The sequence below is a fragment of the Oenanthe melanoleuca genome, chromosome 1A (genome assembly GCF_029582105.1).
Source record: "Oenanthe melanoleuca isolate GR-GAL-2019-014 chromosome 1A, OMel1.0, whole genome shotgun sequence".
In the NCBI taxonomy this organism is placed as follows: Eukaryota; Metazoa; Chordata; class Aves; order Passeriformes; family Muscicapidae; genus Oenanthe; species Oenanthe melanoleuca.
The window spans coordinates 18,063,875-18,090,112 of NC_079334.1; the positions used below are offsets into that span (position 1 = coordinate 18,063,875).

General features: G+C 41.0%; 1 protein-coding gene across 1 annotated transcript in view; it reads right to left on the reverse strand.

Moving 5' to 3' along the window:
- Positions 1-1,544: 1,544 nt before the first annotated feature.
- LOC130248316 (tyrosine 3-monooxygenase-like) overlaps positions 1,545-26,238 on the reverse strand; it is a 28,498-nt gene continuing 3,804 nt past the window's right edge. The window contains exons 3-12 of the mRNA XM_056481993.1: positions 25,856-25,944; positions 24,180-24,247; positions 23,013-23,063; positions 19,279-19,424; positions 14,887-15,022; positions 14,174-14,243; positions 12,439-12,495; positions 9,399-9,494; positions 4,002-4,135; positions 1,545-2,440 (exon numbers count right to left, since the gene is read on the reverse strand). Of these exons, the coding sequence (XP_056337968.1) occupies positions 2,281-2,440; positions 4,002-4,135; positions 9,399-9,494; positions 12,439-12,495; positions 14,174-14,243; positions 14,887-15,022; positions 19,279-19,424; positions 23,013-23,063; positions 24,180-24,247; positions 25,856-25,944 (1,007 nt within the window). The 3' untranslated portion in view covers positions 1,545-2,280. The remainder of the gene's footprint in view (positions 2,441-4,001; positions 4,136-9,398; positions 9,495-12,438; positions 12,496-14,173; positions 14,244-14,886; positions 15,023-19,278; positions 19,425-23,012; positions 23,064-24,179; positions 24,248-25,855; positions 25,945-26,238) is intronic.

Here is a 26,238-nt window from a genome sequence, read left to right on the forward strand (position 1 = left end):
TCTGTCTATAGAAAATATTTTGATAACTCTTCCGCTCTGGCATTATCTTCCACTTAAAAAGAAAGAAAAGGAAAACACACGATTCAATTTTCACTGAAAAAGTACTGATTGATGAAAATAATACTTCTGAAAACAATATGTTGTGAGCTATCAAATATTTTTGCCTATGCACCAATTGGCAGGAAGCAGTCAGATAAATTATTACAATATGTAAGAAAACAAATTGCTCTGAGAAGGAATGGTATTTGTATGTGTGTGTGTGTGTGTGTGTGTGTGTGTGTGTGTGTGTGTGTGTGTGTTTATGAGCAGGATAAGTAGAATTAAACCCATAAAAGCATGCTGAGAGATCATCTTCCATCACAGCAGAAATGTACTGGAAGCAAAGGAACTCACTTCAGCTCTGTCCCTGGCTGAATTTCTAGCAAAACATGGTTTATGATATGCAAGTGTCTCCTGGAGTAGATTTTTTTGTTTTTAAATTAAAACAAAAAAGGAGCTTGGGATGTTCCTGCTGTTAAGAGGAAGGGGGTCTCATAGCCATTTTTGCCAAGATATTTCCAAACTTTTCAGCATCACCACATTTTAATAAAATGAAGCAGTTGCAAGAGATTCACAGATCCTGAATATTCCTGCTCATTGGAAAATTTTCAGAAGTGCTGTAGACATGAAGCTGTAAGAACCAGCATTCTATTAACTTTCAATAAAACAGTTTCTATAGAGCCTGACAAGTGGAAAAATCACAGTGAGATAAAGTCTGTATGAAGTAAGAGCCTCTGGGTTGCTCTGTGGTGACTGTCTGTGTACATGTTCCTATCCAACAGTGAGGAGTTCAGGCAGAGATGGCATTTTACTTCCCAGTAACTAATTTTCCATCAAGAGCCAAAGCACCTCACATTTCCCTCTGGCAGGTGGTGGGTAGCAGTGGACGAGGCATCCATGTGCTAAACACAACTGTGAATAAATATAGTAGAACTTCTAAGTGGCACAGGATAAATCTACCTTTACATTTGTAGATAACTATCACCCAGCTTGAGCCATGAGATCCACATTTTCCCTTCTTATGTCATGCTTGTAACCTGCATTGACCCCACTTGCAACCTGCATCCCACTGCTCCTAAGGGGAGAGGCAACCCTTCTGGGCTGGAGCACCTTCCTCTTTTCCTGAAGTATTTGTGCACTGTAGAGAAAGGAAGGGGACACAAACAGCATGAAAGTCTGGAATAGGCAATAATAAGACTGATCCTGGGAAACATGACCTGTGGAACATAAATAGATTTCAGGCACATCTCAGGAGCTGAAGAGAGAGATGAACTGCAGAACATACCAGATATTTTTTCCATAGCAAGGCTATACAGCTGCTGGTGGTTGATCTTAAGTTTTCCACTCAGTGTTCCATAGATTTGGCCTTTTGATCACTATTATAATCATCATGACATCAATAAGAGGCAAAGATTTCTGATAGTATCCAGGGGAATCTGAATTCCATGAAAAAAAACCAAAACAATGGAAGTCTACTTGCTAAAAGTTTTTTTAAAGATTTTTTACAAATATTTCCTGACACAGGAATTTCCTTCCTGGAAGTTTAATTTCCCATTCAAATTAAGCATCCTTGTATGTGACAGAGCCAGAGCACCTTGGACTTTTTATTTTCTGTGTTATCTTTAATGAAGGCTCAAATATTCTGTGATCTTAAATGTGACAAGAAATCTTTTTGTCGTATTCCAAGGCTACTGAATGAGTATTAAAAATAAATAGTGAGCAGAAGTGCTCCTCTAACAAACTGTTGCATTTGCCTGTTTTTAAGGGTCCATTCATAGTTTTTGGGCAGTATCTGATGCTAATTGCTAGCAGCAAGGAGTCAGCTGCAAGGACTGCTAACTGTAGGCAGCCAGCCAGCCTAAGAGGTTGTGATTGTGCCATCGAGGCAGCAAGCACAAAGCTGTGTGGATGAGAAGTAACCATGCTATTTTGTGACAGATAACTTGAAAAGGTGGAAAGGGGAGGTAAAAAAACCTGTAAGAGTTTCATAACATAAAGAGATGTATCTCATACCACCTACCAAAAATTGGAGTAAGTCTTGCTTGTCATTGAAACATTCTAAGCAGAAGCTCATTATTTCATCTAAGTCAGCAGCCTAAATTACAGTGAGAAGATTACCTGAACTGAGCTGGTTTGTGCATTTAGGATTTCTGCCTGCGAGTACAGCTTCATCACTAAGCCTTCAAGCACTAGCACCACCTACAAGTATCTCAGTGACAGGTGAGATGTACTGCTGTGATTTTAAGAGAGGTTTTCAAGGGCCAAGCAGAAGTTTTTCAGTTCCTCTTTCATCTGGTGGAGTGCCCTCTTGACTTCCTGTGATGGGTTCAAAACCTCTATGCTGCTGGTGAAGGGGTCATAGTGCAGAGCAAAAGGCTTCTTGATCTTCATTGTGTAGTTCCTGTGGGGAGACAGGACACAGCTTCTAGTTAGAAAGGCATTTTCTTAGGTGCAAAACCTGCAGGACCTCATTTCTCAGGGTGCAGTCATGGCCTTACAGGGGAGCAGAGGATGCTGTGACACCTCCTCACTGCTTCTCCTCAGCTTGCCTGGTGCAGCACATCCTGCCCACTTGCAGCCCCAAAGATCTGCAGTGCCTCATCTCAGCCTGGCTGGCTGAGCCCCGTCTGTGCTCTCACAGCTCTGCATTCACACAATTCAGAGTTATTACAACCACAAGCTGAGGAATGCAGGAGCACAGCATGTCTGCCGCCTTCACTTCCAAGAAATAACCTGGAGCAGCTCTTTCTGTGTAATATTCTAAAAACCTGTTGATACTAGGCATCCTGGGCTATTTTTCTGTCTCTATTAAAAGAAAAAACATGATTGCTTGCCATTTTTGATAATATTTCCATTAAGTGCACGCTGGTAGGAACCCCCTGTACTGATGTTGCCTTATGTTTTCCGTGCTGACAGATTCTTGTGCCTTCAGTTATTTTGAGCAGCCTTGGCTGTGCAACTGTCTTGAAAAAAAATGTATGAAAAAGCTTCATGCCTGAGAGCAGTGTATTCCTTGTCCTCGTACGTTCTTTGCAGGTTTGCCTGAGTCAAGTCCTCTCTCTTCTGCCAGTGAGTTCTCACCCACATTTTTACACATATTAAAAATTTTAACATGAAAACATTCAGATTTAAGATGAGGAGCTTAATTAGCCCCAGCTATAGCCCCAGCAGATAGTGCTTCTGGGGAAGAGGCGGGGAAGGAGTCTGGCTCAGGTTCTCTTCCTCTAATAAATTCCTCATTTCAGCTCCTACATGCTCCCCAGTAGCTTGCTCCACAACCAACATCCTGCCTCCAGCCAGAATTGGTCATATTGTTCTAACTGTTGGAGGTGAAGGCCAGAATTTAAACCCTGTTTACTTAAAAAAATAAAATTTAAAAAAAAAAGGAAAAAAATTTTTAAAAAATCCTTATTGCACATCACACTGTTAAGGAAAGGTGTTTATAAACACCTCAAGCTAATTTGAAATAATGTTATTTGGGCTGCAGACAGCCACTTTGTAGAAATTAGGTTGCCCATGAATGCTGATTCTGGATTCTTCTGCAGATATAACCAGAGGAGAAAGGCAATCTTGTTTTTAAACCCCCTGCTGATCCATGTTAATTCCAGCGACTGCTATAAAATTTCCATGTGGCCTTGGGTAAATCAGCTCTTCATGATCTCCTGTTTGTATGGAGTAGCACATAGGGTGAGATTGCACTCACACAGTTCAGTTACAGAATTTACTTCAGAAGGTGCTAAAATGAAGCATTGTTAAGATGAAACAATGGGACAGGGAATAGCAAAAATAAATCCTGAATTTCTGTGAACCTTTTCTGAAATAAACAAGCTCATGCTCTTTTTGTTGTACAAAAGCCACTATGCAGATGCAGTGAGATAGCCTGGCATTGCAATAGTAATAGATGTATCTGAGATTAAGAATCAACCCCCCTCAATGAAAATACCCACAAACACTTTACTTACTGAAGCTTGACCTTGGCATCTTCCAGATTTTCTGCTATGAAATAGACAGGCTGGAAGGTTTGATCCTGATAGGGTTGAACTGCAGTCACTTCTGGATCAAAAGGCTTGTGCTCTGGCTTGTTTGACAAGGCATACTTTGTAGCAGGAACAACACCGGTTAGAGCAGGTGAATGAACAGAGAAAGAATTAGTCCCTGCTGGGCTGTGAAATTCTCTTTGGGGAATAGTTAGGGGTAATAGAAAGTCCTGTTCTTTCATAATAGGTCAGAGCTGATTTTCATAATTAGCCAGTTAATAAACAAAATAATTTGTTTAAGATTTATTTCCTGTATTACAGTGATGTACAACTGGATAGCAAAGCCATATTCTCAGACAGGGAGGGGTAAAGTCTATGCCACCCCCCAAAATACAAATATCCAGAAGAAAAAAGTATCATGTTGATTTTTTTCAAATAGTATCACAGAAGTTTCACAGTCCTGTTTAACATTACTTTAAAGTCCACTAGCCCATGTCACAAATTTAATGCTTCCTGCTTCAATGAGGAACCAAAGACAGACTGCTTCTTTTATTTTATGCACAGCTCTCAGGCCAGTATAACAGTCTAAAATCTTCCCTGAAATCCAAGATGTAAATAAACACTGTACTGCAAGTGTACATTTGTATTTTTGAACCCACAGAGGTTCTTCTATACGTTCTTCTCCAGTTCTTTTACATTGTCCCCCCAGGCAGACAGGAGGCTTACAGAAGCCACTTCTGTCCACACTGCAGTCCACATCTGTATTGTTTGTTTACATGTACTGGAAATGTGTTTTAAACCAGCCACCAGCTTGGCATCTGCACAGAGCCCTGGGAAGGCAGCTCTGCTCAGGCTTAAAGTGAGCTCCCAAACACTTTGTCTGCCCCTGAAGCCCAGGTGAGGTACTTTAAACCTAGCTCAGCTCCAGTGACATTTGAGCTGCATCACAAATGTGCCTAAAAGCTGGTTGGGCCTCCAGCTGGCCAGGCTGGTGAAGTGTCCTGGGTACAAACCAAAAGGAAAAAGGAACTCATCCTGTCAAGGATGAAACCATTTTTTCCACCTTCAGGCTGGACAGAGGGCTCCATTCTCCTAGGGACAGTCTCTTAGTACCCACCCTTTCTTTGAGATCTGCCTCTTTCCCTTTCTCTCTTCTTTCCCTGTCTTCAGAAGACTCTCTTCACCATTTTATAATCCAAATGTCAACTCTCAGGGTAAACCTCACAAATAACTGGTAAGAGTGGGTGATGCTGCTCAAGACTTTCAGTTCAATCTGCTAGCTTAAAAAATTCAGACAGCACTTCTAAGCACATATTTAGACATTTCAATGAACTGGTGTAGAAACAAATACCAGGCTTAAATAAAAAAAACAAAAAACAACAAACAAACCAAAAAACCCCACAAAACCAAAATATCCAAGAATACATAAAAGATGGTGTTTTTCTTGCTCTTCATTTGCAGTGTGTAATTGAAGAGTAAACCTTGGATAGCACTCATACAATCTAAGATGGTTGGTATACACAAACATAGGCTGCTCTTAGAATCTTAGAAGCTCTGGGGAACGAATGGGAAAAGATTTCAGTAACTCAAAACCTAACAGGGGTCCCACTACACCGTCAGTGTTGAAGCAGAACTGAAATCCCATTGATTTCAGTGGAAGTTCAGCTCGAAACCGGATGGCCTTAAAGGCCTCTACAAGTTAAGTACTGGGTGTGCTGCAAGAAAAGCATATGTAGCACTGAGTGTTGCCAGAAGTGTGGTATGAGCCATAAGATTTTACAGTATGTAGGACAGAGTCCAGCTGAGTGTTAACAGAAGAAGCATTTGGGATAATGTAGAACAGCTGACAGAGTGTAGTGAAATAAACAGTGCAATACTGAGAGCTTTGGGGGAGGAATTCTTACAGTTCAGAGGAGGCAAGTCTGGCCAGCAGTCAGACCCATTACAACTGCTCAGTTTAGAATTGGGGTTGGTTTTCCTTCTGATACCTAGCTGCTGTTACTAAATGCTTTGTTAGATAACAGGGATTCAAGTCAAGGACACACTTGCAGAGTGTGTTTAGCTCTACCTCTCATCCTCTGTCTTTCCCACAAGTCTGGGCAGGATCAACTCATCCACAGAAAATATCTACCTGAGGATGAGTTCAAACTGGTAAGAGTGGGTGCTGTGGAGAAAAGGGAAATGTTTTGAAGATTTCATAGTCAGGATGTGGTTCCCTTGGTTACAGTCACACACCCACAGAGAGTCAGTCCAGGCTGCAGCTCAGGGATGTTCCCAGGCTTCTTGCTGATGCTAAGTTCTCATATAACATGTACAGGATGACTGCTGCTTGTCCTCTCCCTCTGCTGAGCTGCTATTTAGCCCACCATCTGACCTTAGTAACTCATTCCCTGATTGAATCATTCTGCTACTCCTGCCTAGAAGCCTTCAGGTACAAGGAAACCCCTCCCTTGCCCAGGTTGCTGCAGTGTGTCTCCTTCAACACATGACCTGCAGTGATAGTCCTACAGAATTTGTTCTATTCACTGCCAACAATGTGCCAAAATTTCACTGCCTGTGCCAAATAAGTTGATCAGCTAAATGACAGGGATTCAAGTCTGGGACCTCCATGCAGAATTCTGTGTCTGGGGCCATTGAGAAGACTGGCAGATAATTATTAGGTTGGAAAAAGGCTTTCTGCCAAGCAGCAACAAAACTTATCTAGAGCAATAAACTGAGGTCTATTGTGAGCCTCACTATCTTCCAATCTTCATCTTCTCTAACAGATCTGTCTAGACACTGCTTTATTTCTAAAAAAATCCCTTTAAGAAACAGGCACTGCACTGCACATATTTTCTCTCTTCAGCTGTAAAAGAAGCAGTTGGTACAGGTTTGCAATTTGCTAGCATGTGCTTAGGCATTGGACCTCACCACTGTACCCACTTTGCCAGTATCTATACTGAAGTTAGAATCAGATGCTCAGGCAGACTAGAATGAATAAATGGAAATATTTCTACTTTTTGGTTTTGTTCTAAATAAAAATCTATGAGATTAAGTCACTCAGCTAAAGAAGGAAATTTTAGCACTTAAGTTCATGGGTATAATTAACTTATGCACAACTAGTTTTGGGAGCTCAAGGTGAAGCACACAGAACCACTAAGCCATTGTCCCAGAAGGTGCACAGTGAGGAACCTGCAGAGCTCACAAAGGGATTCTGCAGGGTGCAGAGCAAAACTGCTGGTTAACTGCTTGCCCATGCTCAGATTTAGGTGTTATATACAAGGTGAACATGCTGAAAGGGGTATAATCCTATTTATTACCTGTTGAATATAAATGCTATCACTCCTGCATGTATTTTCAGTAATATGATGGATGAACACAGAGGTAGACCCAGCTTTGTCAAAAGTTTATCCAGTAGCTTTACCCAGCAATTACCAGTGATAAAAGCAATGACAAGGAAACTGCCATTTGTCAGCTCAAGGACAGCTAGGTCTTCCACTGTCAGCCTCAGAGGTAGGGAGTTTGAGATGCAGTTGTACTTTTTTGTTCTATATGCACAGTTTTGTGCACAAGCAGTCCTTGTCTATGGCTTTTAACCAACAGCTGAAGAGCTTGTGGGTGTCTGGGGAAGAAAAGGGTGGAAATAGAGGAGAGAGAGCACAGGTCTGGTGCACTCAACTCCAGACACAAAAAGTGAGCATTTCTGATGAGATTTTTACCTTTGTTTGAGTCAAACAGTAAAAGGAGGTCACCACACGAGGATAGACTTTGCTGTGCATATTGCTGTGAAAGCTGCATAAATATAAGCAGTATGATTTCCTCTGCCCTTCAGTACCCTGTTTAATATGTAAATGAATTTGATTTAAAACCATAAGGTACTAAGCCAGGCAGAATAAAATAAATGCTGCCTTGAATTGTGCTTTGATTGGACATTTTTGTATTTTACTGGCTGACCAAAAGCAAGTCTATGTTTCCTGTTTGTTGTCAGTGAATATAGGAGGTACTGAAGGATTCCTGGACAAACAGCAGCTTCAGCAGTACATAGTGTGAAGTTGATGAGCAACCAGGCCAAGATCAGGCTGCTGTGCAGGAAGGAAGTCATGTTTATTCCTCTAGAGGGCTAATGAACATGCAGATCTTTTAGCTTATCAAGAGAGAAAACTCTCCACATTTACCTCACAAAAATCTCCAAATTACAAGTGTTGTGAGGAAAAACAATGCTAAACTCAGCAAGAGGTAAAAGTGAAGGTTTATATCTGGGAAGGTTTCCCTTTCTCTGTGTTAATTTCAGCTGCCCTCCTGTGAGGACTCCTACTTGAAATGCCTTGAGATACATCAAAATGTTGTTTTACCCTCCTGTCCATTGACTGGGAGGTGGGCTGACCTGTACACAACTGGGAGAGTTTATTGTCATGACAACCCATCTATCTTCAGTTCTGGGAGTCCAAGCTATACTAATTCAGCCACAATTTTGTGTGAATGTATCTGGCTGTTAGGCTGCTGAGTTTATGTGTTAAGCTTAAAATATATCTCCCATGAAAAAAGAAAAAAAGGTTTTTGGTTTATAAAAATTCTTGAAAAGCATGGTATTTATTTTCCTTTGGCTCTTACCAATGTGAAAGAAAAAAATCATCCAATATCTGCAGAACTTGGAGCATTTGAGCCCTACTGATACCAGTTTAGGGCTTTTGTATTTAAAAAGTGATCACCTGCATCAGTGCTCTTCAAAATTAAGGAGCAATTAATATCTGTCATATCAGCTGTTTGGTCCAAGGAGGGGAAACCCACTTTCTGTAAAGGTGTGCAAGTCTTCTTTCTACAGCTCATCTGCCTAAGCAAGGCAGTATGAAACCTGTGTTCACAGATTTTGATCTATGTAAAACTAAAGCTGACATTAGTTTTGAAATGTTTTTAGGAATAAAAAATACTAAAGCAATTTCTTTTTTTTCAGTGTCAATGCTATTTCCAGTCTCTTTGCACTTCATTTGGTCCAGTCAATGCCTTTCTGGTTCATATGTGTGTGAATGTCAAAGGCATGGACAAAATAGCCAAGCTCATCATAGGCATAATGCTGCCCTCTAGTGAGTAATTCAGAAAAGTAACATGAGTTTTGTGTCAAAGTCAACTGCATTACTACTGGTAGAAGCAGGAAGAAACAAATCTAGTATTTTATGGGGTGGTTGCTTTCATTGAATTTCATCTCTTTAAATGAAAGATGGGTAGAGTACCACAGCAGCTTTCCCCCTACTCAGTAGCTTCTGTGAAGGGAGAATTATTTCTTTGTAAAAGAAAAATCTGAATTTTGAATAATTTTAATTTTCGTAGAAAAACATAGTTTGCTTTTACCAGAGTTCAGGGAAGTGGATTATAGAAATCTTCCAGTACTATGCATTTGACACATACCATCAGCTCCCCATAAGATGAAAGCAGTCCTGCCCCATAAGCCTTGATCAATCCATTTTGCTTGCAGAGGCCAAACTCCACAGTGAACCAGTAAAGCTGGGAATAAGAACAGCTTGTGAAAAACAGTCTGAAAAAGCAGGAATTTTTAAGCTTCTCGTCTTTCCTTTAATTTTCTTTTATTCTCATTCCTTAATATCTTTGTATCTTCAAACTCTATAGTTGCATATTTCAACAAAATTATTTTTTCCCTTAACATATAACACACACTAAACATAGCATGTGTTCCTTCAAAACTTGTTGTCTACTTAGAAAAAAAAATTAAAAACTTTGAATGACAATACATGGGTAAATAAAGTCATATCCTTTTTTTTCTTTGGAAGATGTTACAAACTACCCTTCAACCTCTTAGGCCAGATCTTCACTGTAGTCAGTGGAAGTTGACAGGTTTCCACCCACAGTCCCCAGAAGGACAGGCAGATCCTGACACAGGGTTCAAGACCTTTGGAAAGGTACTTGAAAGGAGAGTTTCCCTCCTTCTTTGTCCATGTGATCTCATTCAGAAGAGTTGAAAAACACCTTTTTCCATATTGTGCCAATTCTATCTCAGCCATGCTCCAGCAGAAAATATACATTTCTCTGGGCTTTTCTTGTGATAAAAGAATACTTAGGACCATATTTCCTTTACCTGCTGGACAACAGGTGGATGAAAGCAGCTCTTGGCTCTGCCAAACTTTTAGTGCTTCCTTTATTATAGAATCTGAGGAAATGGACAGTGGAGCACAAGTCCTGGGCACAGCCTGATGCCCTGAGAAGTGGATGGGCATTGTGCAAAGGGAAGACATGGTAAATGAGGCATTTCAAGAATATGGCTTTGTCTCACAACTCAAGGTTGCTTTAGAGACACAGAGCACTTTGCTACCTCCTACACAGGGATAGACCTTGGCTTCATAGGTATGGCATTTTCAGGAGCCTGCTTAAAGAACCACAGACAATTTGTAAAACTATGTGAAGCTCTGTATTATTCTATCTATTTTTACTTTTTTGTACATTATCTTTCTTTCTCTCACACTCCCTCACACACCTTTTAATTTTGATGTCTTGGTTTTAGCTTTCAAATTTATCACCGAAGAAACAACATGCTAGGATCTTTTTTTTTTTTTTTTTTTTTTTTTAGGATCCTGAATTGCTTTGTCTACAATTCAGGAAATAATTACATGTTTATATTCTGCAAATAATCTCGATTTTCATTCTTTCACAGTGAAAAGTCTTTTAAATATCCACTCATTAACTTTTTTTAGGCTTTTTTGACTGCAGAATGAGACATGGGAGGAGGAAGAATTCTTTTTAGTGTTTTTTAAGATATCCTGTATTTGGCTTTTGGTTTGTGAGGTTCTTTCAAGCTCTCACTGTTTTTACAGAGTACAAAAAATGGATTAGTGGCACTCTGGATGACAAGGACACTGGCAGTTTCCCATCTCTAGTGCATGGATCCACCTGCTTAGAGAAGTCACAGGGCTGAATGAAATAATGGCATTTCAAAATTCATCTTACAAATGTTTTAGACCATAGCAACAAACAATTCTGAGATTCTTTAAAGAAACTTCTAAGCTAGTTACCAAAATTCTCTTCATGAAGAACAGGGAATGACAGGGACTTCCAGAGATAAACACAGAAATTGTGTTAGATTTTCATGTCAGGATGATGAATACAGTCCAGCTTCTTATCTATCTTTACTTTTTAGAAAAGAAACTCGAACAGTAAGCCCAAAATAAGTATATAAATTTTATACATTTGAATATTGGGATTTTAAACCAGAATAGGTTTTCTGTTCAGAATAATTGAATGGCACCTACAGAATTGTATTCTCACAGACCCTGAACTGCAGGGAGCCCTTTAAAAAGGTGCCCTTGTTCTATCTCCCCAAACCCTAAAAGAAAGTTTCAGACGTGAAACCCATTACTCTTTTGAACTTAACCCTATCTCTTGTCCAGACCTATTCAGTTCAGGATCAGGAAGAGGTGCTTGCAGAGGAATGCTTCATGAACCACAGGCCTTAACCCAGGCTCACCAAGACCTGGGGAATGATGCAAAATGGCCCTTTGGGAATTAGAGTTTTTTAACCCTAGCAAAGGCATGGATCTTTATCTCACTCTAGCCTCTCTAGACCCAGACAGTGGAAAAAGAAATGTGGACTGTCACTGCCATAGGCTCCACACATCACCAGTCCAGGACCTGGATGAAGTCACAAAGGATTCAGCACTTGATTGTAGTCTTACTTAGTCCTAACCCAAGGCTGGGTATGTGCAGATGGATTTTAGGTGAGCCACAACCTCCTTCCTGAGTGGGACTGTGGGTAAGGAACTTCAGGAGTGGCACTGTCCTCTCATTCACTGCCTGCACTAATGAATCCCATTCAGTGAGGGTAAGGCTCCTCTCCTTCTCTGAAAAAACCATCAAGACTGGTAAACAGCTGCCATTATCAGGAAAAACAAATCACTTGGCCTCCAGATGATTTTCAGAACAAGTTAAGGTGGCAGTAAGGGGCTGCACAAATCATTTAACAGCAGCAGACAGCCTAGTGACTCTGAACTGAATGGCAGTACCTGCTCTCAAATTTCTTTAAGTGTCACCTGTTTGATGAGGTTAATGAATATGGGGTGAGCCAAATTCTGATGGTTCTCTGCATCTCATGTAGGAGAAAATACAGGTATCATGCTGTGTTTTAGGTGAGTCTGGAATGTGAGTTGGGACCATCCTGTGTCTGAAATTGTAAAAACTCATCTTAAGAGATATACTCTTATAAAATCAAGAAGTGTAAGCATTTCCTCAGGTGGAATCACACTATTCTGGACTCCCCCAGAGGAATTCCAGCTCCTGTTCCAGCACCCTCCTAACCTGTGGAGGAGAGGAGACAATCCTGCTGATGCTCCCATTTCTGCAGTCAATCTGAGACACAAAAAGAGCCTTCCCTGCACAGCAAGGGATATGCAGTGAACCGTTTGAGGTTTGCCTCCAATATTAAACTGCCATCTGTACTCACTGTGGCCAGTTTCTCAATCTCCTCTTCAGATGATCCAAGAGAAGCCAGTCCAATATCCTAAAGCAAGTAAGCAAGCAGACAGTGTTACACTAGTGTGATTATTCAGCCCAAGGGAGAGAAAGAGGGGAAGGGGGAGGGCCACACAATTTCTAGCATGAATAGCATGAACTATTCATTGTTTTTGTCACCCAAAATGACCTTCCATGGCTTCCAGGATGCCTACCTCTCCCTGGCCCCCAGCTACATACCACTGGGAGCCACAGTAGATGAGTGTTCAATCCTCAGTGTTCTCTGTGTAACATTAACCATCTCTTGTCTTAATGCTGGACTATCTGCACCAGGCAAAAATTTACAGGGAGGCATGAGAAGGAAGGACAGCAAAGGTGGGTTTTATCCTTGCCATTACCTTTCTGTCCCTCGCTCTTTCTGACAGCCCTTGTGAGCAGGTCAGATCTGTGCTGGGATGATTTTGTTTACTTTCCTCTGTGCTCCCTGTTAAATGTTATTCTCACAATAGGAATCTGTAGCTGACTCTTTTTTGCTATCCCAGGAGCCATATCATGCAACAAACAAAATTAGGGCATTTTCACCATTCATCGTCTCATATTGAATGGAGCAAAAAAGAATTTTCATGGGGTGAATTTCAACTGTGAAAATACTTTTTGGGGACAAAAAAGTGAAATGTGAAAATGCACTGAATGTGATCTCATGTTGTATAATCTGTGTTATTGATAGGAAAAGAAGAATATTGAAAGCTTTGAAATTTCTGTAATCTCTTATTTCTAATGTGTAGTAAGTTCCAGTATTGAACTAAACTGAAGAGGTTTCTTCCAGAATAAATTACAGATGACTAGGATACTTAGAGTACTACTCTCTGATTCTGCTAATAACCAATATTTATGATCAAAATGGTAACTGGCACGTATTCAAACTGATACAACTAGAAACCACAACATATGAGGTGAACTGATTTTCTTTTAAATATATTTCTTCAGGGACCTGCATCATGTTGAGACCTACATCATGTTACCCTCTCTGATCTTCTCACTCGTTTCCACACTGGCTGCTTATTGATAAGCCTGGACAATGAGATCTGCTTCCCTCTGCTATGGCTTTGAGGAACATTCAGAGTTCTGAAGTCTTTAATTATGAGAGGTCATTGAGTTCAGTTGGGTCTGACACTGGCTGCTCCTACTAAACAGCCCCTTCTTGTACAAAGAAGCCCTGTTTGCTTTTTGGAGCCTCCTCACCAGTGTGAGCAATGCTGCGAGAATCTGGTGAGTGGTAAAGGGAAAAACAACTCTGATGAATGACACGGTGGTGGACACAATTAAAGTCTCTTGTGAAACAGGAATGTACATCCAGAGACCAATGGAGCTTGGGGGCTCAGCAGCTGGTGCTGTGTAGGTTCATGTGGTGTAGGACAGGAAGCCGGGGGAGCAGCTCGGTCAGCAGAGCTCAGACTCCAGCCCCACAGAGATCCTTCCCCAGACTGACACAGCCTCCCACAGGAGCTCTGCCTGCCCTTCCTTTCACACCATGGCTGCAGGGAGCAGGCTGCCCCTCCCTTGGAGGAACCATCTCCCTGGGTGCTGCTAGCCCACCATGCCTGGAGGTCATGACTCAGGCACAGCCCAGGCTAGAATTGCATTTCGTGGGGAGCTGCACATACTTAAGGCACCTTTGGCTGCTATGCAGTGCAGTTGGTTAGAGAGCCAGCAGAAAATGTTCTCACCTGTGAGAATTGGGCAAACTCCTTGTCAGCCAGCATGGGAACATGACCCAACAACTCATGGCAGCAGTCTCTGGAAAACAAGTGACCCTCTTGTTTATTAGAGGCTTCCTTTCCTGCCCTCCATGAGCCCCCTGTGAAGGATTTTAGCCAGGACACCCCAAAGGGAGCTGGTGTGAGTGCTGCTCCACAGCTGCTGCCTCCATAGCTGGCCTGGCTCTGCAAGGACCAGAGCATTCCCTCCTGCCACAGCAGCCAGCTGCCCCCTGCCACCTTGTCTATTGTCTCCTTGGGGTGGCATGGGCACTAACCTTCTGTGTCACAACATCTTTGAAAGGTCCCTGCTTTGTCCCAGTGTACAACAAAAGCGTCTGTGTGAACTTGTAATTTCTCATGAAATGTAATTGCAGTTGTCTGGCCAGCACTTACTGGGAGAGTTTCACAGCAGGAAATCAAAGCCCAGCAGATGGTAACTGAAGGCAGGATGAAAAGATTAAACCAGATATTCTTCAGTCTTTTCCTTCCCCAGACAACTTTGCAAGAGAGACAGAGAACCACACCCTCTCATGCATGACTTCCCCTTCTCACTCTCCAGCTACCAGTTTCTCAAATTGTTTCATTCTGTGGACTACTGGATGGAACTCCAGGGCCAGTCCCGAGGGAATGATCCCAAACACATTCAGGAGGATGGAATTATGTCAGGGCACCAAACTTACGGTTCTGGGGAATGCATAGGAGAAGAGAAGTGCCTCATGTACTGTGTGCACGGGAAGGCACGGAGTGCCAGGCTGCCAAGGAAGTCCCGAGCAGACAGCTGTCCTGCAGCTGGTCTCAGCTGGAAACCTGTTCTCTCTGCAAAGGGAAGGACACCAAATGCAGCTGTTTCCAGGGTTAACTACACAGCACATTTACTTTAGCTGAGTAGCTTCAGTGATCCCTCTGCTCTGCTGGAACAGTTCCCCCCACCAAGCATGGCAGGCACACCTTGGCTGATCATTATTGATGTGCCCCTGTGCTGGCACAGGACCAGTTCCTGTAACGTGGACTCACATATCCATCCATCTTCTGTGTATTCACATAGCAATGTCACGAGGTGTGGGACAGATTTTTGCACATATACACACAATTATCTCTGTTCCACATGACAGTGGTGTGGCTGAGGTCACACATGGTCCTTGCGATCAAGCAGGGAACAGAACCTGCATCTGTTTTTTTTCCTTTTTTCTTCTTGTTTATACCATTATGTTTGTCCAGAGCTCACTGCACAGCCTCCCAGTGATGCCACCACAGGTGTTTTGCTTTGCACAGATCCACAGAACAGGACAGAAGAATGCAACAATTTTGCACTGTGATTTCAGCTTGTACATCCAGTGTTACCCCAGAGCACCCTGTCCTACCATGAAAGGACTGTGAGAGACAACAAAAAAAATAACCAGTCTGGTGGTCAATAGAACTCACACTCTACATTTCCATGAGAAACATGTTGGTGGTCTGCAAAGCTAAGAAAATTGAAAATCACAGCTTTCAATGTGAGCCAATGATGATCTTTTTGAAGTCCTATATTCAAAATCTGTGTTGCATTCTCAGCTCCCATAAATGACATCTCATCTTCTTTAAAGCATAAACTGCATTTTAAAAAAATCAGAAATGGCTTTTTTCTCAATTCTTTATCCATATTCTATTGTGCCATGAAGTCTTTACCCTTTTTTTTTTTCCTTTTTTTATGTAAACAAACAAAAAAATCCCACCCAGAAACTAAGCCACTTACAAGATTTGTTTTGGCTTGTTTTTTTATGTTTCTTCCAAAATTTCTTGTCTTACTCTGTCAGGCTATTAGTACTTTTTTCATTAAAACCAAACTAAACACCCAGAGAAAGAAAAAAAGGAAAAAAATTCAAAGAAGTGACAAAATATATGAAGAAATACAGGAATGAGAGGACAGCAAGGAGTTCTTCTTCCTGACATTGTGTTGGACTAGATGGTGGGCATACACAGTTATCTTCTTTTGCTCCATTCTAGTCAAATGTAATTAGTACAGAACTGCCTCAAAAATTAACAATTTTTTAAAAAATCCTATGGAGATTATGTATCTACCTTTGTCTATTTGCTGGTCCAATCCAGAGGAATGTGAAAATTTGAGAATCTGGTAATCTTTGGTCTGAATTTTGAGTGAAGCTGAAAAATATATTATATGAAAACCAAGACCGTAGTAACTCAATTTTGGAAGGACTATGAAAGAGTCTAGGGAAATTTATATAGTTTTAGCATCCATGTTGGAGGAGAAGGGGGGAAAATTAAAATTACAGCTTGTGTTCCCTGAGATGTCTTTTTAAACAGAGGCCAGCAAATCAGACAGTCTGCTGATGGAACAGACCTGGCCAGCTGCCTTGAAAAGCCCTAGGAAGAAGTTATCAGCTGAAGGTAATATCTGCACAATCTGAACTCCTAGCTCATGACTGCACAATAAAACCAGCAATCAGTGGAGAGCTGGGGGAGTGGCTGGTTGGACCTGCTGCCCAAAGATCTGGGAAATCAAAGTGCACTGCAGAGAAGGTCTGGAGCAGTTGACCTAAAGTGATCTGCAAGGCTTAATTCTTGGACTAAAAACTGGTGTGTGCATTGTAGTGTGAGCCTGCCTGAGTTCACTGGCTGTAATTTCTTCCAGCTGTGGAGCATGACTGCCTAAATCCAAACATCTTTCCTAGAAAGAAAGATGTGCCTAGGTTCATCTAGTTAACCCTTTAGAAAAACACTTGCAATGTGTAAACAATAACAGTCTTATGCACTTAATTCCCTTTAAGTAATTGTGAAATATTTACGAAGTACAGTTCATTTCTCTTCAAACCAGCCTCACTAATAGGTAATAAGAGACAGATCTCATTCCAAATCAAAAGGAATTGTTTTCTTATGTTCACAGATACTGCTAAGTTAAAAAGAAGGTGGAAGTTTATCTGGCTGTGTGGGCTGCTTTTAACATGATCACTTTCTTTCCAGGTTATCCCTCTCTCTCTCTCTCTGCCTCCTGTAGTTTATTATTTTCAAAGCTGCACAAGGGGAGGTTCAAAATGGACATTCAGAAGTATTTCTTTACTGAGAGGGTGGTCAAACACTGGAATACGCTCCCTAGAGAATTGGTCAATGCCCCAACCCTGTCAGAATTTAAGAGGAGTTTGGTCAATGCCCTTAACAACATGTTTTAACTTTTGGTCAGATTTTAGACCTTGCAGATGCTTCTGACTCAGCCTGAGTTGGGGCCTTGCAATGATGTCAATCTTCATGCTATTCTAGAAAGTATTCTGCACAGTGAAATGACCTTGTTAGAGGAAAGCAAGCCAAGATATCCATTCAAAGCCTTATATAATGGGACTAAAATAGTTTCCTCCCTCTTAATTGTGTCTAGCTGTTAACACAGCTCTTCTGAAAGCATGATGTTTCATTCATGCATAACCTGTAGGCTAAAGTAATCCAATTTTAATCTACAGGGTAGATTAGGTAATAATTACAGGGTAATGAGGGTAGGGCCAAGTGATCCCAAGAACAATTCAACATTTTCCTTAGCTGTCCAATGGAATAAAATGCCTCTGAAATGCTTGATATTAATTTCCAGTTAGTTCATGCAATTAGCTTATAGTAGACACCTTTTTTTTACAGTAGATGAGTTGAAACTCACTGAGAACATCTTTCCAAACATTGCTGGCAGGTTTTTCAGAGCTGCTGTTTAGTTTGTTTTGTTTATGACACAGAGAAAAATTAGAACCAGAGCCTGTAAAGGAAGTGAGCAGACTCCAGACAATCAAATCCTGTCAACTAACACGAGGGATACCAGTAGGATCACGACAGGATAGTCTTCAATTATCCTAAATTCTCCCACTTTGCAATCACCTGGTGCACTTAAATTATATTAGTATCTGTGATAATCAAGTCAGAATTATAATTCCTGGAGCTCCCTGCCATCAGCTACTGTGTAAATTAAATTAGATCAACTACTTCAAGAGAAAAAAATATTTGTCATCCCAGTTATTAGGAGAGGGAAGTAAGATGGGTAGTTGAAAAGTGAGAATAAAGGAGAAAATACATAATGCCTACACAGAAAGGTGCAATGGTGTTCATGCAAGATACTTTTCACATGGCAACCGTGCCTTCCCTTACACTAAACGTGCAATAAAAACCTTGTCATCAAACAGCTTAATCTTCATGAGAAATGCCAAATCCTAGAAAACTCTTCATACACAGAAAGCTTATTCAAGCTAACAGGTATCCCCTGCTCTTAGAGAGAGAAGGTCACTTGATTTCCTGAGTATTGTACAAATACAATTTATTTAAAGTTAAGGCATAATTTTTTGTTTTTTTTGTTTTTTTTTTTTTATCATGGGGATAAGCTGTCCTCTTTCTGGCACATCTTTTCACTCAGGAGGAGGCTTTAAAGATCACCTTTCTTTGGCAGTTCTTGATAATCAGGTGGTTTCCACAAAGCACCTGGCCTTGGGAATCCAGGGTCCCTTATTCTCCTGCTCCTTGCTAGTCAGCCCCCAGCTAATTAGTTAGCCTGGCACAGTTGTGTGTCCTTTTTTTAAGGTCATATCTTCATGCCTTTATGGACTAGCACTTCATGCTCTCCTGTCAGCCATGTTTTAGGCACCAAAAAGTTTGCTGTGACAAGTGATGCTACAGAGAGAGAAAGAAGCAAAACTGTTTCAAGACAGCTGCTGATTGATTAGCAGGATCTCCTGGAAATCATTTTCTCTAGCACACACCCCCATCCTACCTGGTGGATCAGGAAAAAACTGTACCTGAGAGGTATATACCTTTACTTGTGTTTGGGTCTGGCTATCAGCATGGCTGTAGAAGCATAAAACAGAGCCAAACCCATAAAAAGTCTGTGTGGAAGTCATGCTGAGCAGTGTCTGCTGTGCCTGTAGAGCTGCTAGTACTGGGATCAGCTGGTCAGTGCCACAGCAGCTGCTGCCAGCCACAGAACAGACACAAACCCACAGCTTGGTCCCTCGGTGTGCCTGGTGTGAACTCCCTGTGCACGAGGGAACACTACAGCTCATCAGCTCTGCTCATGCAGGGAACCCTAGAACAAACCATGGTTTATAATGACTGACCTTTCAAGAACCTGGAGACATCCAGAAGCTGAGGGATGTTATCCTCTCGGTAGCCACAGTGCTTCTCCAGCTGCTGGAAAGCCTCCAGGAACTGTGTACAGGCATGAGTAGGGTAAAGGCTCCTCAGCTTCCTGTAGACTTCTCTCCTGAAAATCAAAAACTGGATAGTGTGAGACACCTCAACAAAGCAGGACTTGTCTGAACCATGTACAGACCCACAGAGAGATGTAAACCCTCAGCATACATCATGGTCTAAAAATCTAAGCTCGGGACACCTGGTGCTTGAAAGCTGGTGCTGCTTGAATGTAGCAAACCATAAGGGCTTTTTATTTCACTTTTCCTTCAGAAGTCTCCTTTAATGTTACAGAACTCTAATTCTGACACAGAAATGTTTCTTGATTAGGCACCCTTCTTCTAAGGGTGTTGGAGGCATCAGGGAAATCCCAGGGAGAGAGCTGAATCTGGGATACTGTGTTGTTCAGTTCAGGAATGGGATAAATCAGGTATTCCCCTCCTTCCTGTGCTGCAATAAAACTTGAAATGCTGCTCCTTTCTTTTCCACCCTAAGCCTAGCCTAGATTTGCCTGTTAAAAACCTCTGGAAAAAAACCCTTTTCTGATACTGAAGAGTAATATCTGGACAGGTGAAGAGGTTTGTATTTTTGCAGTCCAAAATTCCTAGCACAGGCTACATATTTGAAAGATATGCCAGCTTCTCAGAGCTTTATCTCACTATTCAAAAATAGACCAGCTGAAAATAATATATGTAACCTGATTTGGGCACAGGCTTTCAGCTTCTCACAAACTTCATGGTACTTGGATTTAGAGCTGTGGTTTGGAATACATTTAGCTGTTGCAAAATGAGCAAGTAGTAATAGGATGGCAAAGAACCTTATAGAAATGGTTATTTTTGTTCAGACGTGGCCCTAGGGTGTCAACAGCTTTATAAACATTGTTTTATAAAAATTGAGATCATTCTTGGAAATGCTGGGTACAGGAAATGACCTTTTGTTGGTTGTGTAATTTTTTTTAACTAGTATTATTATTATTCTCTTTTCTGTGATGCTATTGTTGCTATGGAGGTGATAGCCAGTCCCTGGTAATGGCTCTTTACTTATATGAATTTAGTCTTACACAGTGTGGGAGTAATGAACCAGAATGAAGCAGGGGAGGACAACCTTAGGAGGAAAAAAGTTAACAGAGGGAAACAGTGGCTGCTGTCACCATTGCAAAAGCCACAGGAGACTGGGCCATTTCCATGGAGGAATTAGGAAAAAATGAGGAGGATTAGAGTCCAAGTGTTGCCCTGGCTTATTTCCTCATAGAACACTACTGACTTCAGTGGGGTTGTGTGTGATTTGAACCAGTGCAAGGTTCATGCCCAGACTGGAGTCTAGAGAGAGCAGGCTTGTTTACACTTCTGCACATATGGTCTCTTTTATCCAAGTGTCCTTCTGCTGTGTGTCCAAACACTGGCTACCACAGAAATGCAGGCATTCCCAGAGACCAGTGGTGAATTATCCAAAGCTAAGTGTTCCTCTAAGACATTATCTGAGTATACTCTCCAAAGTCAAGAGAGTAGCAGGTATAAAAACTGCTGAAAGCACACAGCATGAAACACTCTAGAAAGGAGCATCTTACAAAAGGTGGAGCCAGATGCTTGAAAGACTTTAAAGGCAATAACCTCATTTTATGTAAATTTCCTTGTAGTTTTAGGGAGAAAAAAAAAAAAAAAAAAAAAAAAAGTGGCACTATTCAACTTCATTATGAAGATGTGACAGGTGCATCCCCATATTTTTTTCCTGAGTTCTCCATTTCTCTTACACAGCTTTTACCCATATGGCATCTCTGACCACTTAGTTCCAAGGCCTTCCAAGAAGTCATTTTGAAAACAAAAGCTCATCATCTGCACCCTCTGTTTTCTGAAAGTCCTATTTCTTCTCTGGCTTGGTTTTCATTTTTATGACCATGTTGCTACAAACTGAAGGCATCCAGCAACCCCTCAGTGACACCAAGGGAATTTAGTCAGTGCTACAAACTTCCCTGCAACTGCACAGTGCTCAATTAATTGAGTTGCACTGCACTGCAGCTGACCTGGGGGCACAGCTTTGGGGGCTGTGATAACAATTGGGAAGGATAATTTTGGAAACAGCTTTACACAACAAGAAAACCTGGGTTGCTGGCATTGGCTGGAAATGGGCAGATACTCCTTTAAAAGTACATTTTGTTGCCACAATGGGTCTAATTCTAGGTGGAGAAGAGCTGGAATGACGAAGGTTGGCAACAAAAGAGAAAAACAGGAAAGAACACAAAATTAAATTTTCTTAAATACGACATTCCCACACGCCATCCCATGCCAAGACTGCTGGCTGGTGGTGGTAATCATGAGCATGATACTGACCATCAATCTCTGACTATTGAAAGATGCTATAAAAACCTATTTGAGCTTAATAAAAACGTGTCCTCCTGGATGAGCTTGATGCAAGATTTTTATGTGGTCATGGATTTCTGTGGCACAGGAGATTTTATTTAAAATAAATTAAGTATTGAGAGGGATGGGATGGCAGTGTGATTGAGGTTCTGGCATGAGACATTTAGTTCTATGGATTTAAATCCTGGCATTAGAATAAACTTTGCATGTGATTTAGGGCAAATTACTTAAGTTCCAGGGTTTTCAGTTGCATAGTTGGAAAATGTGGTCTTCATTTTTCCTTTTCCCCACCTTTAGGCCTTCTTTCCATTTAAATTTCTAAACAAAGACTCTTATGTGCACATGTGGCACCTTGCATAATCCCAGGACTCTGCTCTTTCTTGAGACATTTGGACATATAAATGCTTTGCGTTATCACACAAATGTGGGATTGCTGCTGCTTACTGATATATTTTAAAGTTAGTGGGGAAAAGTGGAAACAGAGGGATTTGAAATAAGAACTCTGCTTTCTTTCAAATCTGCCACATACTTCACATAATGTTTAAAAAATTCTTGGAATTTAATTAATTTTGTTTAATTCATTGGGGTTTTTTGGTGGTCTTCTTTTTTTTTTTTTTTTTTTTTGAGTGGCTGACCTTCAGAGGAAACAAAGTCCTGGTCAAGAAATGCTGCACTCTTTTAGAAGTAACTTGCCATCATTTCATATGATATACAAAGCCCTTCTATGGTAAAACAATAAAATAATATATGTTAGAAGGGTATTTCAAAATTTCCTCTACCTTCACTTTGAGAACATATTCATGTTAAAAGCAATGAATATTTGAAAAAGAACAAGCAAGGCTCCTCTGTCCTTTGAATATTAAATTAGCTATGTCCTCTGAGTGAATTTCTGCCCTGTGAGTGAGCATTTTCTCCTGGTAACAGGTTTGAAAATGTGTTATTTCTGCCAGCTCCACAGCTATGGTGAATTCGAGATCAGTTAGAAGAAGTTTTTCTATCGAAGTTATTCTACAGAAGTTATTCTATATTCTATTCTATTCTAAACACTCTAGCCAGGTGTTTTCTGGCTTCTGGTATCTTGGGATGGGATTTGCAGGCAGAGAAATGGTCAGGAAAATGCCTTTTGCTCTAGGAAGTGAAGAGTTAAGACCAGCCATGACCGACAGATGACATTAAACCAAAGAGTAAAATGCGGGGTGGATGAAAATAACATTTTAAAAAGGTTGTAGCTGTCTCACATTGCCAGTCTTTCCTGGGATTGCTATGGAATGGCCCAGGACTTGGAGCATAAGTACCAAACTCACCAAGTTGCTGTTTCCTGTGCTGTGTACTCAATGTGAGGCAAAGGGTCTCCTCTGCAATGAAGAGAAGAAATATGTCTTAATATGTCTCAAGGCTTCAAGTTCAGTTTCCAATTTTTTTTTGCCTGCACCATGAATTTTTGCCATAATGAAAAGAGAAACAGCAAAATACTAAATAATGAACCATCTAATTTTCTTGCTCAGCTTTAATGTGGGTGTTCTCCCTTCTGTTACAATGTGGGGAGGAAACAGAGGGATATGTGAGAAAGGGAGCTGTGTTCTGGTTCCCAGATGGAATAAGAGACCTCCAGGCTTGCAGTCACCTCTGCTGAAGGCAATCTAGCAAGCAAAACACAGTGTGTGCCTGGAGAGGCCCTTCCTGGAGGATGTGATCAGCACAGTGCCATCACAGAGAAGCTTCCATAACCCACCAGCAGGGAGCTGTGTGGTTAGCACTGATTCTCTGATGAGTGGTCTCCTCTCCTCACTGCTGCCTCTCCTGTAGCTCTGAGCCAGTTCAGCTCTGCTTTTGGGCTGCTCTGAGCTGTGCTGACTCTCATACTTGATGGAAGAGAGAAAATTCTATTCAGAAGTCTCATAAGACTTGAGAGACTTCACCAGGTCTTGGATACATGAGGCTGATAATCCACGACCAGTTGTACCTATACCTTTGATTTACCCTATCAGAAATCAGTGTAGTTTCCATCACTTACATGACAACTGAGATCTTTTTATGGTTTTAGGTAATTAGTGTGCATAGACAGAGACATTTAAAAATGCAAATAACAAGAATAGTAAATTGCTTCCCACTGTCAAAAATATGTTCAGAAATATTGTTCCTCAAATTTCCTTTAAGAAGATTAGCCTCAGCCATAAAAGGAACTTGAAAATTGAAATAAAGGGTCATATGGCAATCACTTCTTCTAAAACAAAATCCAGCCCCGGTTTGGGATATGTGAATGCAATCCTAAGATTTTTGTCTTAAAATGAATTTGCTGTATCGTCACAAAATTTCATATGGAGTGAAAGCTTTTGTGGCTGAATTTTGTTGTCTCAAAAGTGGCCCCACTGATACATTGACAAAATATTACATCTCTGACATTTCCTGTACATGAAGTCTGAAAGTACATGGGGATCACCGAGCTCTCCCTTCAGCAGCCTCGTACTCACGCTCTGTAGTTAGAGGCCAGGCCAGCAAAGAATGCCCTCCGCTTGTTATAGTCCAGGTCAGAGTATCCCTGGGTCAGAAAACAAGTAGGAAAAAGGTTTTACATTATGGGAGACCTGTGGGCATAAGTAGAAATCATCAGAACCACTACTGGATCTCTGGGAAGTACAGGCTCCCCACCCAATTCTCACTGCTCATTTATTCCTGTGCTGTGATAAAGACAGAGTCAGTGGTTGTGATAAAGATAGACTCAGTGGTATCTGTTTAAAGGGCAAGTTTACCTACTGAATGCCAGTGTTTCCTTTCTGCTCCTTCTGTGTTTACTAGAATTAAAACCTCAAGCAGGCTTTGCCAGCTATTGAATATGCATACAGACATGGAGTCACATTCCTTTTAATTTTACATAGTTCATAATAGGAATTAAAACTTAAATCTGGGACTGTGTGCTAACATAACTCATAAAACAGTGTTGATCAGCATCACTGTACAAATATTATTCTAAAATATTCAGCATTTACTGGAACCACTTTGTATACTACAAGCCAAATTTGTCCCTTAGGTTTATTCACATAATTTTTAGTGTAGCAATAATACCAGTAACGCTGCAGTTAATGAGTGTTGTGTTCATGAAGCTGAGGAAAGGGCTGGATCCTGAGAACATGTTTATTTTGTGTTGTGGATAATATGCTCATTCAGGTGCCACCCTTGCTTGCCAGTGTCTGTAACAAGTCCATGCCAAACCCATGAGAAGCTGTTGGGCCAGACTCATGTAGATGCTGTGACATCTCATCTTTGTCCCCGTGGGCTCTGCTCCCCCCTCTGAGCAGCAGGAGCCTCCCTGGGGACCTGCAGGCAGTGACAGGGTAGCCCAGAATTGGTGTCACAGTGACATCAGCTGGATTGTTTTGGCCAGTAAAGAACAAGCTGAAAGTGTGGAGATAAACAATCCAAACTGTCTATTTGGCAGGAAATGTAAATGCAAAATCTTTGCTGAGCTACCTGTACATCAGCTTCTCTTGTGCTTTCCTCCAGACTCTATTTTTGAGCCCTGCTCAGAAGCCTGGTAGATCAGCCCACACTGTGCTCTCTCCTGCCACAGACAAGTGATGTTCAGTGCCTGAGGTAACTTGTTTTCAACTTGAAAGGTATTTCTAAATTGCACTATATTCTGCAATTTAGATTTATCCCCACTCAGTACTTCAGTAACTGAGCACCACTGCTGCTTTCTCTCAACCTCTTCAGTGCTCACACCTTCTATTTGGCAAAGGATGAGGGGAACTTAGTCCAGTTCAAAGAATTCCCTATGTGTGCTCATTTATCTAATGAGAAACAGCCAAAGAGTTAGCTCAGGAAAATTGCAAATACTTGGACTGTTTGTATCAGAAAGAAATAAAGAAGAATGAAAGATGTCTGGTTAAGGAGGATATTAAGCTGTCCTAGACTATCATATTTGAATAAGTGTTTCTCAAAAACAGAAGATAGACTTATAGACTTGGAAAGGTCAGTCCTGCAGGGACTCATGCAGTCCCTAATTCCACTGAAGATGAGCTTTTATCTGCCTCTGTGCTTTTTTCTCTTCTTTCATGAGTATTTCTTTACTCCTGAAGTTTCCCTTACAACAATCTCCCTACAGAGAGTTTCTCTTTTAAAGATGAAATAATAGTAATATTAAACTTACAGGGTGACCATGGTCCAAATTGGGATCATATTTAGTGATCAGATGGTGACATTTGTCCAGATCTTGGATTTTCCTGGGGAACCAGGGTACTAGAGAGAAAGCAGAAGGATGTAAATGAGAGAGAATTAAATAAATTTTAGAAGACAAAGAAAATAAAAGCTGTGAGGAAGATTACAAACTTTCTTTTCATCAATATCTAAGAATATGTTACCATAATTGTCTCAGCAGTTGACTTGTTTCCTACCAAACTGGCAGATTGAATGAAAAATTATCTGAAATTAGCTTGCTGTGATAATCTCTCAGTTTTAATTAGTAGAAACAATTTTGAAAGGGAAAAATATTTTTTAGATCAAATGTGTTTTCTATTTGACATAGGACAACAA